Source organism: Carassius gibelio, chromosome A5 (genome assembly GCF_023724105.1).
Source record: "Carassius gibelio isolate Cgi1373 ecotype wild population from Czech Republic chromosome A5, carGib1.2-hapl.c, whole genome shotgun sequence".
In the NCBI taxonomy this organism is placed as follows: Eukaryota; Metazoa; Chordata; class Actinopteri; order Cypriniformes; family Cyprinidae; genus Carassius; species Carassius gibelio.
The window spans coordinates 26,185,933-26,201,996 of NC_068375.1; the positions used below are offsets into that span (position 1 = coordinate 26,185,933).

Below are 16,064 nucleotides of genomic sequence, written 5' to 3' on the forward strand. Positions count from 1 at the left end.
CAGCATGAGGGCAGAGGACAAAGGACATGCTTACACCTTATCATATGCTTATATTTGGGAGGCTATTTTAGACTATTCTTCCCACCAGACCCACATTGTGACACTACAGTCAGCTGAGCATTATGGGATGCTTCGTTCTTTCAAACCTGTGCAATGGAAGTTTCAGAAGGTCACTGATAAAGCCATGACCCATATAGCCAGAGGTCACAGTTCATATCACCCTGTGTGTCTATTTTATGCCAATAGGTCACTTTCTGAAAAAGTTTATTGCTTTTATGTAGTATATCAAAGTCAGGATAACTAAACAATTAATAAATTAGAAGTAATTAATAAGTAAAAAGAAATCAGTCGATCTAAACTCCTTGAAAACGATCCTGTGCTGCTGGTCTGTAAACCAGTCTATAATTTAATCCACATATTTGTATGCAAATTTTAGGATATTATACACACACACAGGCACACACCATTCAAAAGTTTGGGGTCAATATTCTGTTGTTTTTTGTTTCGTTTTTTTTTTTTTTTTTTTATAAAAAGACAACAATATACAAACATGATACAAACAATATAATTATTATAATGATATGATTATATTATTAAAATATATTTACAATATAAGTAAAAATAGAAAACTGCCATTTTAAATTGTAATATTACTGTTTTCGCTGTATATTTGATCAAATAAATGCAGCATTAGAGACTTCTTTCAAAAACATGAAAAGATCTTACTGACACCAAACTTTTGAACAGTCGTGTAAATATATTGATATTTTATATATCAATAATTCATTTTAATATACACAATTTAAATTTTTATATATACATTTTTTATTCATTTTAATATATTAAAATAAATGATCAACTAAATTGCCAGCTTGGATGGAAACATAGCCCCAGTGGCCAGGAGGTCTGGTGTGTTGTAGTCAAGAGCCGTAGGATATGTTTGGAGTCTGTGGGTTTTCCCCTTTCATGTCTAATGTGACCTTCGCACCTGGTAACTGATCCACTCTGCCAGTTGTCCGGTTCCCATTTTGGTTTTGTGACTCAGTAGCCTCATTGAGAGTCTTTTAATTTTAGGCAATGCAACATTCCAGTGAGGAGTGATGTGAGAGGAACAAGAGAGAGCTTGAAATGGGAGGAGGCTCATTACAGATAAAGATATACGGTCTGTTCATAAACTCATGGGTGGGGATATGTGTTCTTCACAGGGGTGATGGGACAGAAACAGGACAAGGAGCTAGGAAAAGAAGACGTCCTGACTGGTGCCGTTAGTGACTATGAGATCTTAAACCGAAGCGAGGTGGAAACACATTCCAACAGCTCAGAAGAAACAGACCAGAATTTTGTTCACTTGGACACCTCCATACTAGAGCCCCATCAGGAACCAACAAGACCTAATGACAACACCAATGAGCCCTCTTTAAACCAGAGAGGAAAAAAGATCAGACAGAGTTATGATAAGGATGTTTCTCAGAATACCAGGACACTAAATCCTCAACTAAGCCTGGCAAGAGGTCCATGTGCATCAGAATTCAAAACAGCCACAGATATATCTACTGCTGTGGACCAGCAACAACCTGACAAAACAGACAAAATGACTAACAAAACTCACCTCAAGGATCCAAACATGTTAGAAGGCTCTTGTCAAGGGGACTCAACAGATGATGACGTGAACATTGAGAAGCAGGAGACACAGCCGCTGTCTGACAGGCAGAATGGAATGTTCGACACAAAGACAATGACAAAGATGAGTGGTGATGTTGAAATAAAGAGGAAACCTTCTTTGGAATTAGAGAATGCTGATTCACTTGAAAGACAGTCATTCCAGGAATTAGGAGTTTCAGAGGACAAACATGAAAATGAAATGCAGATCCTAAGTAGTGACAAAACTAGAAGAAGTTGTGAAAAAGTTTGCAAAGAAAGTGCTGGAACTGTTCAGCATGAAGAAAGTCCTGATGCGGACAGATTTGAGTATTTGGAAAGAGTTGATTCTTTGTGTTCAGAGACTGGAACTACATGTCCGGCAATCACTGGAGTCAGCTCAAATTCAAGTCGTCCATGGCTTCAGAATGCCAGTAAGAAGGAAAATTTACAGGGAGATAAAAATATCAATAGAGGTTTGTCACAGTGTGTTTTCCAAGATCATAATGATGCTCCACAGACACCTAAAGAAAACTTCAGAAACGACCAAAGAAACCCAACTTTGCCATTGCTGGAAAAAGAAGAGACCGGATGGGGTAAAACAGAAGGTAAGGACAAAATCTTGTATATTTTCTTTGATGAACCTTGTTTATTAAGATATAGAGTGACAGCATTCAACTCTTTCGAACCCAAAAATCCAGACATAACTCTAGTCCCTTTGAAGCTTGAGGAGGACTTTACACAAAAGGTGTTAAGCACATTCTATCCAGATTTAAGCCAAAGCAGTACTTTGTTAAACTCTGGGAAGCAAAATGATGATAACGGGGCATTCACTGTCGTGGAAAAACACTCAACAGCCATGTCATCTGAGCATTTAACTGCATCCAGAGCTAAAAACATCCCTGTTAGCAATGCGCCTCACCCAGCCAGAAAGGGAGTGTGGGGAGCAGAAGCACCATGTGTGAAAAGAAACACTGAATCTGTTTGGCGAAAAACTGTTTAGTTAAAATCCACAGAGAGCAGAAAAGATTATGATGGTCATCTTAATGGAAGACATAATCCTTCTTCTTTACTTTATCAGGTAAAAATGTTACATTTCAGGTGCATCAGGGCAAAAGAGTCTGTAACCCAAAGATCTACAAACTGAATGACATAAGCACAGAAACAAAGATCAATGCTAAATATGTAGATCAAATGTAATGGCTTGTAAACCAACTCTTTTTCTCACTCAGATTTTGATGCCGGTGACACCGAAAGAGTCACACAGGTGGCTTCTTTGCAGCGGGAAAAAGAGCCTCTCTATTTCACAGCTGTGATCACACCACCACTTCAGATTCATACATTTCCTGATCAGGAGGCGAGGAAGTCATCTGACGTCTCTCATTTGTACGTTCCTCACGCTGAAATACAGAGCATGATCTCTGACATCCTACCCGCAGATGCTGAGACAGAGAAAAAGGCCAAAATCAAAGGACCACCACCACCTGTTCTGAAGAAACCAAGGAATCCCTTTAAAAAAGCTGCTGGCCGCAAGGAATCTGCTTCTCATTCCGCAGATGAGCCAAGCAAATATTCAGACCTATTGCTCAGAAATATTAAAATGGGCAGAAGGCAGGAGGCAATGGAGTCCGTTGAGGACTTTAATATGCATCCATCATGTCTTGATATGTCACCTTATTATATGGAGTCCCCATTTCACATGTGCATGGCCTTAGAGCCTGAAGCTGCTAATATTCCAAGATATTTAGCCCCACATGATAAAATTGTTGCACCTGACTGCGATAACTTGATAGGAACACTCGATGATAAAGAACTAAAAGAAATGGATATGTCTCAGCTGAGACCACTGCTAAAAAAAAGAGCAAAAATAAAGGGCCCACCACCACCTGTGCCGAAGAAGCCTCAAAATCCATTTGCTAAAACAGACACAGAGAAGAACCAAGCAAGCGAAGACTCTGATTTAGAAAATGTTGATCAGCCTTTGAAATATGGTAGATGTGACCCTGAAAGCTACACGATGGACATTGAGGATGAAGAAGACCCTGAACCCACCGCAGTCCCAACTAGATATCCTTACACCGCCTGTCGAATGCCAAGCAGTGATTCTTCTGCTTCAGAGGAAAACGAACTGTCCAGATACAGACCCGTCTCTGAACTCATCAGAGACAGCAACAAAATCCAGGAGAAAGTGATACATCACAGCAGGACAAACATAATGGAAGCCAAGCCAGATGTGACTGTGGGAAGCCAGAGTCTAAAAGTATCGCAGATGAAGAGAGCCTTTGATCTACAAACATCTTCCCATAAAATGGAAAGAAGATCCTCGCCGAAGAAAGGTAAGACAGGTTTTCAAGCCGATTGCATTCATAGTTTTCAAACAGTTTTAAGAACAACTGACAGTGTTATAGATAATCTTGATCAGATTTCATTTTCTTTTTTTATCACACATTATAAATGGCTCTTTATAAACATATAGCTTAGAAAGGAGGTCCCTCAGATCATATTATCTGTCTAGGGTCCTTGATGAAGTTTGAAAAACCCTACACCACACTGAAACAGAAAAACAAGACTCCAAATTAGATTTTAGTGCACATTGCACTTTGTAACATAATCCAACATGAGCATGACTTCATCCTTTTTCACTCTTAACATAAAAACCAGAGTCTTGTAACATCATCAGGTCAGTTGAAGGCAAAGCACAATGTGTTTAAATGCTCAAGATGGAAACGCTGCTAGGGATCAAGGTAGTGTTTGCAGGGGAGAGATGCTCAAGGGTCTTTCCGTTTATAAAATGAATTTACCAATTAAACCACAGTAACCGGTCAGCCAGTATGGTACAATTTGTACCATTAGTTCTCATTCACACACAGAACTGATGTCCATGTAGGAGGGCATGAGGATGAGGGGAGGGGAGAGGAGAACAAGGGCGTTTTCTCCCGTTCATTCAGAATAAAGGAGAGGAGGCAAGCTATTGTGGCTAGCCGCAATTCACTGAGACAGTCACCAGCACAACTGAATCTCTGAGAAATTAAATTAATGCTTTGAATTTGACGCTCTGGGAGACGTAGTACTGATAAAGGTAAGTGTTTTGCGTTTGGTCAATATAATGCAAGGCAGGTCAGTGGTGCAATAGCCTCTACTGGAATGCTAGCTCGATTTTAGCAAGCATCACTGATTTAAAACAAGCTCTGGAAACAGCTAGTACCTTATCGAGAACAACTTGCGCTCGTGCATGGCCATTTGCTGGCGATTCGGCTCATTTAGCGTCATTTTCTGACATGTGAGACTACATCCAGCCTTTGATTACCATGCATATGGCGAGATGAGCAGAAATAGTGAGATATTAATTGAAAGTTGACCATGATGACCTGTGCCGGGTAGATAGCACGCCTCCACTTCAAAGCGGCACGTCGCATTTCGCCAGCACATGCAAAGAAACACACGCACGGCTCATAACAAGCTGCATTACTGATGCTTTTTCAGCTGTTTTCATTCATTTGTTCGGTTAGCGGTTAGCTCATTTTCTCACACCAGCAGAAGCCCGGCCATCCATCGATTATGTCATGTTTATTCATTCTTACTCTTGCACTATAGGAGAATATATGATCTTTCTCTTCATCTTTCTCTCATCCGTACATATTTTTTCTTTTATTCTTAATCTAATTAATTTATTTTAGTAGAAATGTAAGTGGTGTGTGTTAATTATTTATTTATTTCGCCGGGATGCTCATCGTCAATAACGCAGCTCGGCCATTAGAAAGCAAACACACACACTCACCGCCATACGTCTGACCTATTTCCAAAAGCACATCCATGACTTTATTGTGATGACTACGTTTTATTCTCACAAACACAACTGTTTGGATTCGATTTTTTATTATTAGTGTTATTAATGTGGTGGTAGCTCTTATGACGACACCTCCATCAATCAGTCAGGGTCCTAGCAGATCTCAGCCAATGCTTCAGTTAATGCACATAATGCATTAATAAAGGCGACTCAAATAACCAGTGATTATTAATGTATAATTATTAATGTCGATTTGTTTGATTTGTCAGTATACAATATAAGAAATACTGCTTAGGAATAAGCACGCTGACTGTGTCTTAAAATCTGTCTAACTAGACAACATTTTTTGGCATCACACTGTATGTGTGCATCATTTTTTGGCTATCTTTGGTGTTTATTAGGTTATTAAAAAACGCTGTCTTTTTGGCAACTCAGTAGGTTTTGATCTTGGAATTTACTGTTTGAATTGTGTCTTTAATTTTGGTTGATAAACAATACAAATTTGTTCAAGAAAGAGACTGTTTACTTTTATAGTCTACATAATGGTGCATGAAATTTCATACACCTGTAACAGATTTTGTCAAGGGAGCTAAAATATATGCTTCATAACATGTAAATTACTGGGTAAAGTACATTTTAATATGACTGACTGAATCATTCGACTACAATTACACCAATGAAAGTTTGTTTTAAATGTTCCTTACAATAACAGATGGTCATATCCTTTCATGAACTAATAAAAATGAATAGTTTATTATTCAAAATACAGGATATTTGTATTTTAATTTTGATCAATAAGTGACTAATAACCAATTACTGGAATGAATTACTTATTCATTAATAAACAGTCATCAGAGTGTGGCTTTTTCATATCAAGATGAATGTTTCTACACAGCGGTTCAATAAAATTGACACACAAAACTGCATTTAACTTCTCCTCTTGTCTTTTATGGAGAGTGAAATGGAAAACTGATTCCCAATGCTCTCTAGCTGACTGCTCATCTTACCCTAATATGATCAATATTCCTGTCAATAGGAAGTCTGGAAGCAATAGAAAAACATTGAATATGCATACGCTCATCTGCCATTAAGAATGAGTTGTAGTGTAGTTAAATAAAGTACCATTGTAAATATATATATATATATATATATATATATATATATATATATATATATATATATATATATATAAAGAAATCATTACAACAAGCCAGAAAAAACCTTTCTCTTCTCTTGTTTTCAGAAATGATCAGACGAGTGGTACGACAGAGTAAATTCCGTCATGTGTTCGGTCAGGCGGTGAAGAATGACCAGTGCTATGATGACATTAGGGTTTCGCGGGTTACCTGGGACAGTGCCTTTTGCGCAGTAAACCCCAAATTTGTTGCTATTATTGTTGAGGCTAGTGGTGGTGGAGCTTTCCTCGTTTTGCCTCTGCAAAAGGTAAGAGAGAAACGCATATGAATTAAATGCTCACGCAGCATTTATACAGTTAATCACTTGAATAAGCTTAGTTGGTCACAATTATACCAAAAAAAGTTATATAAATTCATGCTTTCTGTTTTCTGTTTGCAGACAGGTCGTATTGACAAGGCCTACCCCACTGTTTGTGGGCACACGGGCCCTGTGCTGGACATTGACTGGTGCCCGCACAATGATCACGTCATTGCCAGCGGCTCTGAAGATTGTACAGTAATGGTACGTTCACCACATCCTCTCATAGAGACCACTCTTGGGTCCAAGAGAATGATTATTATGAAAATATACACAGGTGTGGCAGATCCCTGAGAACGGCCTCACTGCACCTCTTTCTGAGCCAGTCGTGGTGTTAGAGGGTCACTCCAAGAGGGTGGGCATCGTGTCGTGGCATCCAACAGCCCGCAATGTTCTGCTAAGTGCAGGTATTAGATTTAAAGCAAGTGCGCTACATAAAAACTCTCACATTTATCATCTTGAACATCAAAAACATGTTATGCTGCGTGACTGAATGATCAAAAGACTAATTTGTCTTCTCTCTTCTGTCAGGATGCGATAATCTCATCATCATTTGGAACGTGGGCACAGGAGAAGCTCTGATCAACCTGGAGGACATGCATCCTGACGTGATCTTCAGCGTCTGCTGGAGTCGCAACGGCAGTCTTATTTGTACCGCGTGCAAGGATAAGAAAGTGCGTGTTATCGACCCACGCAAGGGGAAGATCATTGCGGTAAGTGAAAACATCTGGAATTACACTGAAGACTCTTTATTTTCACAGTTCTTTGTGTTTCACTGACATTGATGATCACAGGAGAAGGATAAGGCCCATGAGGGGGCACGGCCCATGAGAGCCATATTTCTGGCTGATGGAAACATCTTCACCACTGGCTTCAGTCGTATGAGTGAGCGGCAGCTGGCTTTATGGAATCCTGTAAGCCAAAATAAATGTTTGAAAAAGTATGATTTTTTTTTTTTTTTGACACTTTTATTCAATATTTTGATGTGCGTCTCTTTAAGAAAAACATGGAGGAGCCGATATCAGTGCACGAAATGGACACCAGCAATGGAGTGTTGCTTCCCTTCTATGACCCTGACACTAATGTGGTCTACCTGTGTGGAAAGGTGAGCAGGTTTTATGTGATCCAGAAAGTACGAGTTCAGCTACATTGTATTTACTTACACAGAAACATATTAACATTTACACGTTGACTTAAATAAATAATACACAGCAACTTACTCAAATTAACTATATACTGTACTTTGTCTGAGACAATTGTCTGATATGTACTGCTGGTACTTCTGTCTTTATAAAACAACTCAAAACATGTCAGTTTCATGCTGTAGATCTTCGCTTTTGTGTTTTTTAGCACTTCATTTAAGATTGTTAAAATTTCTAAATGTGAATAATTTGGGGCCCCCCATAGAAGTTTGCAGAGGTCCCTTGTTTTAGAACCACTGGCTTAGCATCAATAGTGTGATGTGACATAACTTGATTATGTGTGTTTAGTATATTTTAAAGAGGTAATAACTTGTAAAAAAAAAGAAAAAAAAAAAATGTTTTCTGCTCCAGGGTGACAGCAGTATCCGTTACTTCGAGATCACAGACGAGGCACCGTATGTGCACTACCTCAACACGTTTTCCAGCAAGGAGCCCCAGAGAGGCATGGGCTACATGCCTAAAAGAGGTCTAGACGTCAACAAGTGTGAGATAGCCAGGTATGCACTATAAGCACGGGCATTTCTTTAAACTATTTCTGAAAAGAGATTTTCAGAAAGTGTGTGTGGTTTTAGACTCATCCCAATTATCAGAGGTGTTTGACGTGCTTATGGCATTGTAGATATTTCCGAGAAACTAAATGACTTTAGGCCAGCATTGTTGTGATTATGGTTCTCAGCAGTGTGATGTGATTGATGCTTCATTCCTGCTGCTAGATTGATTCTATTTCTCCAGTAGGGGGAGGCATTAACCTGTCATTGACTATAAAATCTTACGAGATGACAATGTGGCACTGATCATGCTGTGTCTCCTAAAGGTCATGGAAATGTTATTCGACCACTAATGATCACTGTTAGGATCATTCGTTTTAGGATCCATTTGGTCATAAGGGTGTACATTCTGTGTTTAATCATTGTTGGAAATTGCATAGGCTATTACAAATAAAATTGCCCCATGTTGGTGGGTGAAGAAGGCTTCTTGTACATCTTTTCATGTAATGCTTCAGTCATTGTTCTAATAAGCTAAATTTTGTTATGTGATAATGTATTATCAAAACAGTTGTGCTACTTAATATTTTTTGGGGAACTTTTTTTTTAGGATTCGTTGGTGACTATAAAGTTCAAAAGAATAGAATGTATTTGAAAAAGATTTGAATTAAATTGAGAAAGCAAAGACGTTGTAAAAGTTTTTGAAAGATTAAGAATGTGCTTATTACCATTAACACCAATAACATATTGGTTGTTTCTCACAGGTTTTATAAACTTCATGAGAGAAAGTGTGAGCCAATTATCATGACCGTTCCTAGAAAGGTACTTTTCACTGTATTGTGTTTGTCGCTCATTTAAAGCTGCAGTCTGTAAGTTTTGCCTCTTTGTCGCCATCTCTGTTTAAAAACCTGGAACTGCAGTTACTTGCAGAATTATCTTCCTTGCTTGGGTTGTACTCTGGCAAGGCTCCAGCGCGGATTAATCTAATGTTTTGAGGAGTATGTGTGGCAGACACTCACCGCACCGTTGTGAAGCCTATATTTAGGCCCATCCACACGGAGACACTTTTGCTGTATACGCATACATTTTTTATCTTATAGGAGTTTCGTCCACACAGATCCAGCGTTATTGGAGATTAAAACAGATATTTTTTGAAACTGAGTCCCAAAATGGATACATCTGAAAACACCAGCTGGTGTGGACAGCGAATCCTTAAATTTTTCGAAAATGTTGACGTAATCAGTTCACGTCTCGCCCTTAGTGAGACACCGCTACGTCACTTACAGCAACAAAAACATGAATAAACACTGAACGATTGTGTTTTTATTAACTAACATTAACACAGATTCCATGTTCGTTTGTATTCTACGCGCAAGGTTTAGTCCAGGTCTTCTTCTCCATTCGTAGTGTATCTATGTGGGAGAATTATAGCGCCACATACTGGTTTGGCATGTATACTACATCGCTTTGTGTCAGTTTTGTGGTTTTGTGTGGACCCAGATATTTCTGGAGACGAGGAAAAAAAAAAGAAAGGGATTAGGGATGTCAACGATTAATCGATGATCGATTAATTGTCGATTAGAGATGCAATCGATTAAGGCTATCGATGGTCGGTTAACCGATTCAATGTTGGGCTGCGTGCGGCTCATGCGCACTCAACACGTGCGAGCGGCTGTGAGTGACGGTGACGATATATAAAAGCATCATCATTCATTCACAATGTACAAATTAAGCTTTTAATGTGATTTAAACTTTAAAGTACATTAAAATAGAAACAACATAAAAGTTCTTCAACATTAAATGCAATAGAAATGTAGTTACTAATCATTTCATCAGATAACTGTTTTATATCGTGCGCTTTGCAGGGCTGCGGGACACAGTGACAGGACAGGTAGTCTATTCATTCCTACAACTTGTTAATTCATTCCTACGAATTATTAATGTGGCAATTGTCCATGTTTCATTAATTTTGTTCCCTAAATAACCCATGATTTAAGTGAAATAAGGGAACAAATTAATAAATCGAACGAATTCTTAATTCATGAAATCTTTAATTTCCCTTCCCATGTTTACCACAGTAAGAGATGCGAAAACAGTTATTAAAAGCGAAAGACAATAAAATAAACCTGGGAAATTAGAGGGTTAGACTATGAAGATTTAGGAAAAGAAACAATGCCTAAATATACTGAATTTGTGGAAATTCGTGACCAACCGGCAAACCAGAACAAAGCCGCGTAAATGAAGACTTTGGGGTCCAAAAGCATGGTCGCGATGTAACATTTTCCAGTTAACCTATTATTCCTCTAATAAACAAAGCTTTTATACCACACTTGTCATAATCAGATCTTATCATTTCTAAATAAATAATTGCTGGATTCAAAACAGCGATTAATAGGCGCTGTGACCGACACATTCCTGGAGCATTCAGTTTAAATAGACCGTAGTATACCGGTCCACTCTGCTGTTATGCCAAGGACGTTTTTGCTCATATGAAGAGGATCATCTTTTCCGTCTATATGCGAATGCGTGTTAAGTACAAGCCTAGTTTACATTATAAATAATAGTTTAACATTCAAATACATTGCGAATATGGAAACATTTCGATTTGTGCCGAATGAGACATGAGCAATAACCTCCAAATAAATCTAGCCAAATCCGCGTTCGCTCATCCTCGTCTGCACGCATGCACTGTCACGATCTAATGCGCTGTATGCCGGATTTTTAAAAATCTGACATTTTCTAGGACAGAATCCAGCAGGATCAAATTAATGTGAGCAACTGTGTTTTGGTGCAGCAGCGCCGATGTAGTTCACTTAATGTGCAGCGCAGTCACACGCGCTCCACATTTCGGATAATTTGATACAATAATGTCAGTTGAAAACATCGCAATTGTGCTTTAAAATACAACAACGAGCACCACAAAACCATTTAAAGAGGCGCGTTCAGCGTTCTCCGTGCGGGATTGGAAACTGTCAACAAAGTAAAATGACCTCAAAAGTATGGCGCGCTCTCTTCATTTTATCAAATGATCATAATCGCATCTATTCATTTTATAATCCTGCTACTAGCATTTTATTCAGACTAAAACCTCTTTAATTCAAGTGAGAAAGCGTTTTGTGTGTGTGTGTGGCTTTTGCACATCCTGTCATACCGCTGACTGCGTGCCTGCAATAGACGCATTTTGCAGTATTATGGTTAACGATTAATCGATTAATTGATCGTTAATTTAAACGACGATCGATCATGGAAATAATCGAAATTTGACATCCCTAAAAGGGATAGAGAAAGCTCTGACTTTGTGTGGACGTAGCCTTAGTAATCAAAGATTCTAGCTATGTCTTGGAATATATGACCCAAATAAGAATTTTCACCATATATTGTCATCTGAACAAATAAGTAACAAACCTGCTATGATTGTTCAGACCAACTGAGGAAAAAAGCATTACCAGAAATTGCGCTACCGATGTTGATTTTAATCTAATGATCGATTAGCTCATATCACATCAATAATTACAACAAAACATAAACAAAAAATTACACATCAATCCATCAATTTTTGGACATATGATTATTCTAGCCGTTGTGAGAAAAGGCTATAAACGATCCATCACATGCATGATCCTCACATGCAAAAGCCTAGTAGCTGAAGCAACTTCTTTATGTTTACAGAAGTGACGTAATGACGCAGCAACATGCTTGAATTCCTGCCAAAACCTACCCGTACCACTCAAATTAGGAAACATTATTATAAACTAACCGCAGTGAATCCGGCAAAAGGAAGGCTATAGTTTTGAACATTGGCTGGTTATGTACTTGCTGAAATATTGATTTTGTATCATTTTTAACCAAAAAAAGTTACGGACTGCAGCTTTAATCATTCTGTATGGATTTGTTATTCTTTAGTATATTCCATAAAAATCTGTTATTAAAACAATGATTCTTAAGAAGAATGTTTAGTTGATGAGTCTTTATTTATTTTGTGTTTAGTTTTTACTGGGATAGCTCAATCAGAAGTGTGATTTTCGTGGTCTCTAATTGATTAAGAAAAGGGGAAGCACTTAGTTTCAATTGACGTTAAAGCAGCAGATGTTTTCAGAGAAAACAAACAGCATGAATCCAAAATACTCATTATGGTATTTCCTGTCTCCTTGGTTTTTGGCAGTCAGACCTCTTTCAGGACGACCTCTATCCAGATACAGCAGGTCCAGACCCAGCGCTCGAGGCCGAGGAGTGGTTTGAAGGCAAGAATGGCGAACCAATCCTGATCTCGCTCAAGCACGGTTATGTTCCGGGCAAGAATCGCGACCTCAAAGTAGTCAAGAAAAATGTGCTGGATAACAAGGCACCCAAGAAGGTGGAAGAGCCAGCAACTCCCCAGAAACCTGCCTCTCCTCAGCTAACCAGAGTAAGTATGATACTTCATTGACTCTTTGTTATTTTTCCCACACTAATAATTGGTGCTAAAGCATAATTATCCTATTTCTTTATTCTGCTTTGCAGAAGAATGAAGTGAAGTTAGAGGAGCTGTTGCGAGAAGTCAAGTCCCTTAGAGATCTGGTCACGCTGCAGGACAGGAGAATCGCCAAACTGGAAGAGCAAGTGGCTAAAGTGGCAATCTAAGACACTGGTGGTGGTCTGAGCCATAGCGTCAGTATGGAGAGAGAAAGAAAGAGAGAGAGAGATTCAGTTGGGCAGGGGGGGTCAGTCACTGCCAAAATTTCTCAATTTGACTTGATCATTCCGCTTGGTGTTTCTCACAAGGACAACCTCAAGCAACATTCCAAGATGGACTTTTACTTTTTGTAAATTCTCCCCCAAGCATTCGCATAGCAGAAGCAAAATTGTGGAAATGAGTGGTCATTGGTTTTAACTGATTTTGTTTAACATTCTTATTTCTTTTGTGATTGTAACATTGTTTCGTTTTTGAGTATTCTGATATTAAGCGGCATGTTACAGAGTGTCGTTGTTTATACACATCAATATTCCTCTTTCCTTTTTTTGTTGTGCTGCCAAATTTGAGGTGAATCAGTCACCTCTCTACTTCTATTTCTACTTTTATATGTTTTAACCAGTTTTAGATAGTGGCTTCTTGAAAAACGACATACTATTCAAAGTGGGACATCTACAGAAAAGAAAGTGTGCTCTGTGTGGATAGGATTTTAAATGTGATTGTAAAGGCATCTTATCATAGATGATAAAGATATGATTTAGTGAAATCTAAGTCTAAATGCTCATAACCATTCAAATTCAGCATTTAGGATTCATCAGGATTAATTTGGAAAGTCAGTCCAAATAATGTCCCTTATGATGATTGTGATCACTGGAGTATTAAGCGCATAGTTATTTCCTCCATTGCATGCTTTGGGATCATTATAATTGACAATAAAGCATCCAACAACAGGGTTTTTTAAACACATTATACAATCAGTTACAATATATCCAGAAGCAATAACTTCATGTTGCAGAATGAATGTGAACGTAAACCTAAACCTGTTAGACTTTGGCAAGTATTGTTGAAAATGCATTCCTTGTGCATTTTTTTCATAAATCAAAAACCTACCGCTTTAACCTGATAGTAATTTTGAAATTACTGTTGCACCTCAGGAAATCAATCACTCTGAAGTCAGAAATACTGGATGCTCAACACTTGCCATTTGCATGGTGTTTTTGCCACAGAAATAGTACCTTATTTTGATTAGGAAATGCCTATTATTTTATTTAATTTTTTTGCTGTCATTATCCATGTTCCCCAGTTTTCCCTTGCTTTTGAATTATTCTCATGTTGCAGAATACTGGGCTGACACATGCTCTGATAAGTTGAACTTGGCTTTAAGAGGCAGTGGCTACCTGCAAGCTCTTCTGATGTACATGTACTGTAAATGTATTGGTGCCTCTGTGTGTTTCTGGTTTTAGACAGACCTCCTCAGTTGACCACTGCTGGAGGACAACATCCATAAAAATCTGAGCACTTATCTGTGTTCTAAACAGTCTTGTGCATGCATTCCAAACTTCACCTAAAATAAAAAAAAGTTGACTACAATAAATCTTTTCATTCATAATTCTTCATGAAGATCGTGTTCTAGTGTGTAGAACCATTTACAATGATGTCATGAAACTGAGCAGCCAAAATGCTGTTACATTTTTAACAATATAAAAAGTAAATATTAATCAAGCTTGAATACTTGATTATGGATTGTCAACCCATATATACAAAGTCTACACTTTTCAGTGAAAAATAACAGCAGTAACCAAGAAGAATGTAAATGTAAACGTAAGACACTTTATTGTGGCTGTTCCATAAGCGCCACCTGCTGTCTGAGAGTGATTTTGCATTTTTATCATAATTTTGTAAAGCTCAAGTCATACCATTCTGTTTGCCTTAAATCTTGAAATAATACCGTTGAATTAAAATAAAAAATAAATGATCATGCTACATGTATGTAGCATCTTTTTTGGAATGTGATTTGAAAACATCTAATTTCAAATAGCTACAGATATTTTGAGGCCATTTCAGCCTGTAATAGAGCAAATAAACATCTTGTTCATGTAGTCTTTCATTCTTTTTTGTCTCTTGCTTAAAATAAATAATAAAATAAAATCAGCAATCAGTATCAGAATCGGCCCCTTTGCTTAAAAAAAATGGCAATTGGAATTTGCCATGAAAAATAAATGATCGTTGAATGCCTAGTTTTTGTAGATAGCCCATTCTGGTTTCCTCAAACAGTCATAATAACTTTGACTGTTTAACTGTTGATGGGCACCATTGACTTCCTTTAACCTGTATTATACAATAGTGTTAATGTGTGTGTATTTTGAATGACAGTGTATAGGCCTATGTGGGTGGCGTCTAACTGGACAGATTCTAGCTGAATCTATGCAGAGCATGCCCCGGACAGGGGCATTTTTCACCCCTTAACTATTTGTATCCCTGCAATCGTGTCTTTCATCAGTCAGATATTTCCTAATATTGCCCATCATCCATGGCAATGCCTAACATCAGTCTGCTCTTCCGGGGAACTGAAATATCTTGTGACACTATTAGTTTTGTATAAGCAGATAAAAAGCTACAGTATATGTTATATATCTTTACCATTATTTCAGAGGCATGTAAAGACATTTATTTGTCATGTCTATTCACAGCAAGGTTTATTATTCTGTAGTAAAGAAAGAATGAAATGAAAAAAGACACAACATTCTTAGCTTAGGTGCTCTGAAAGCAGGTGTTTTCAATCTTGTACGTCTTAACCGTTTTGAATATTGAAACGGTACTTTTTAGTCTCACCATAATTTTCAGGTTCATTATATATTGCTGTTCTTTGGGTTTGAGACCTACCTCAGCGGCTCTATATTTTTCAGGTTTCAACACCTTGTCCATCGTTCCAGCAGTGGTTCATAACACATGTGCCCTCTCCCCTGTTGATCACGTGAGCACAGGAAACATAAAGCTCTTCCTCAGGG

At 38.0% G+C, this 16,064-nt stretch overlaps 1 protein-coding gene across 2 annotated transcripts; it reads left to right on the plus strand.

The window, feature by feature from the left end:
• The first annotated feature begins 1,193 nt into the window (after positions 1-1,193).
• On the plus strand, positions 1,194-14,665 carry LOC128007100 (coronin-1C-A). Of its 2 annotated transcripts, XM_052592781.1 has the most exons (12): positions 1,194-2,246; positions 2,871-3,974; positions 6,669-6,868; positions 7,001-7,123; positions 7,197-7,326; positions 7,451-7,632; positions 7,714-7,833; positions 7,920-8,024; positions 8,473-8,618; positions 9,371-9,428; positions 12,769-13,011; positions 13,107-14,665. In XM_052592781.1, the coding sequence occupies exons 1-12, from the start codon at positions 1,211-1,213 to the stop codon at positions 13,224-13,226; spliced, it is 3,567 nt and encodes a 1,188-aa protein (XP_052448741.1). In that variant the 5' UTR covers positions 1,194-1,210; the 3' UTR covers positions 13,227-14,665. The 2 variants fall into 2 exon arrangements, with proteins under 2 accessions (XP_052448741.1, XP_052448742.1); XM_052592782.1 differs by lacking the exons at positions 1,194-2,246; positions 2,871-3,974 and adding an exon at positions 4,544-4,717.
• Positions 14,666-16,064: the final 1,399 nt, after the last annotated feature.

Bases quoted from the DNA above. Each gene is read 5' to 3' on its own strand.
- LOC128007100 (XM_052592781.1), top strand. From the start codon at position 1,211: ATGGGACAGAAACAGGACAAGGAGCTAGGAAAAGAAGACGTCCTGACT. The intron at 7,633-7,713 runs GTAAGTGAAAAC...TGATGATCACAG, and splicing joins GCAAGGGGAAGATCATTGCG to GAGAAGGATAAGGCCCATGA. The intron at 13,012-13,106 runs GTAAGTATGATA...TCTGCTTTGCAG, and splicing joins CCTCTCCTCAGCTAACCAGA to AAGAATGAAGTGAAGTTAGA.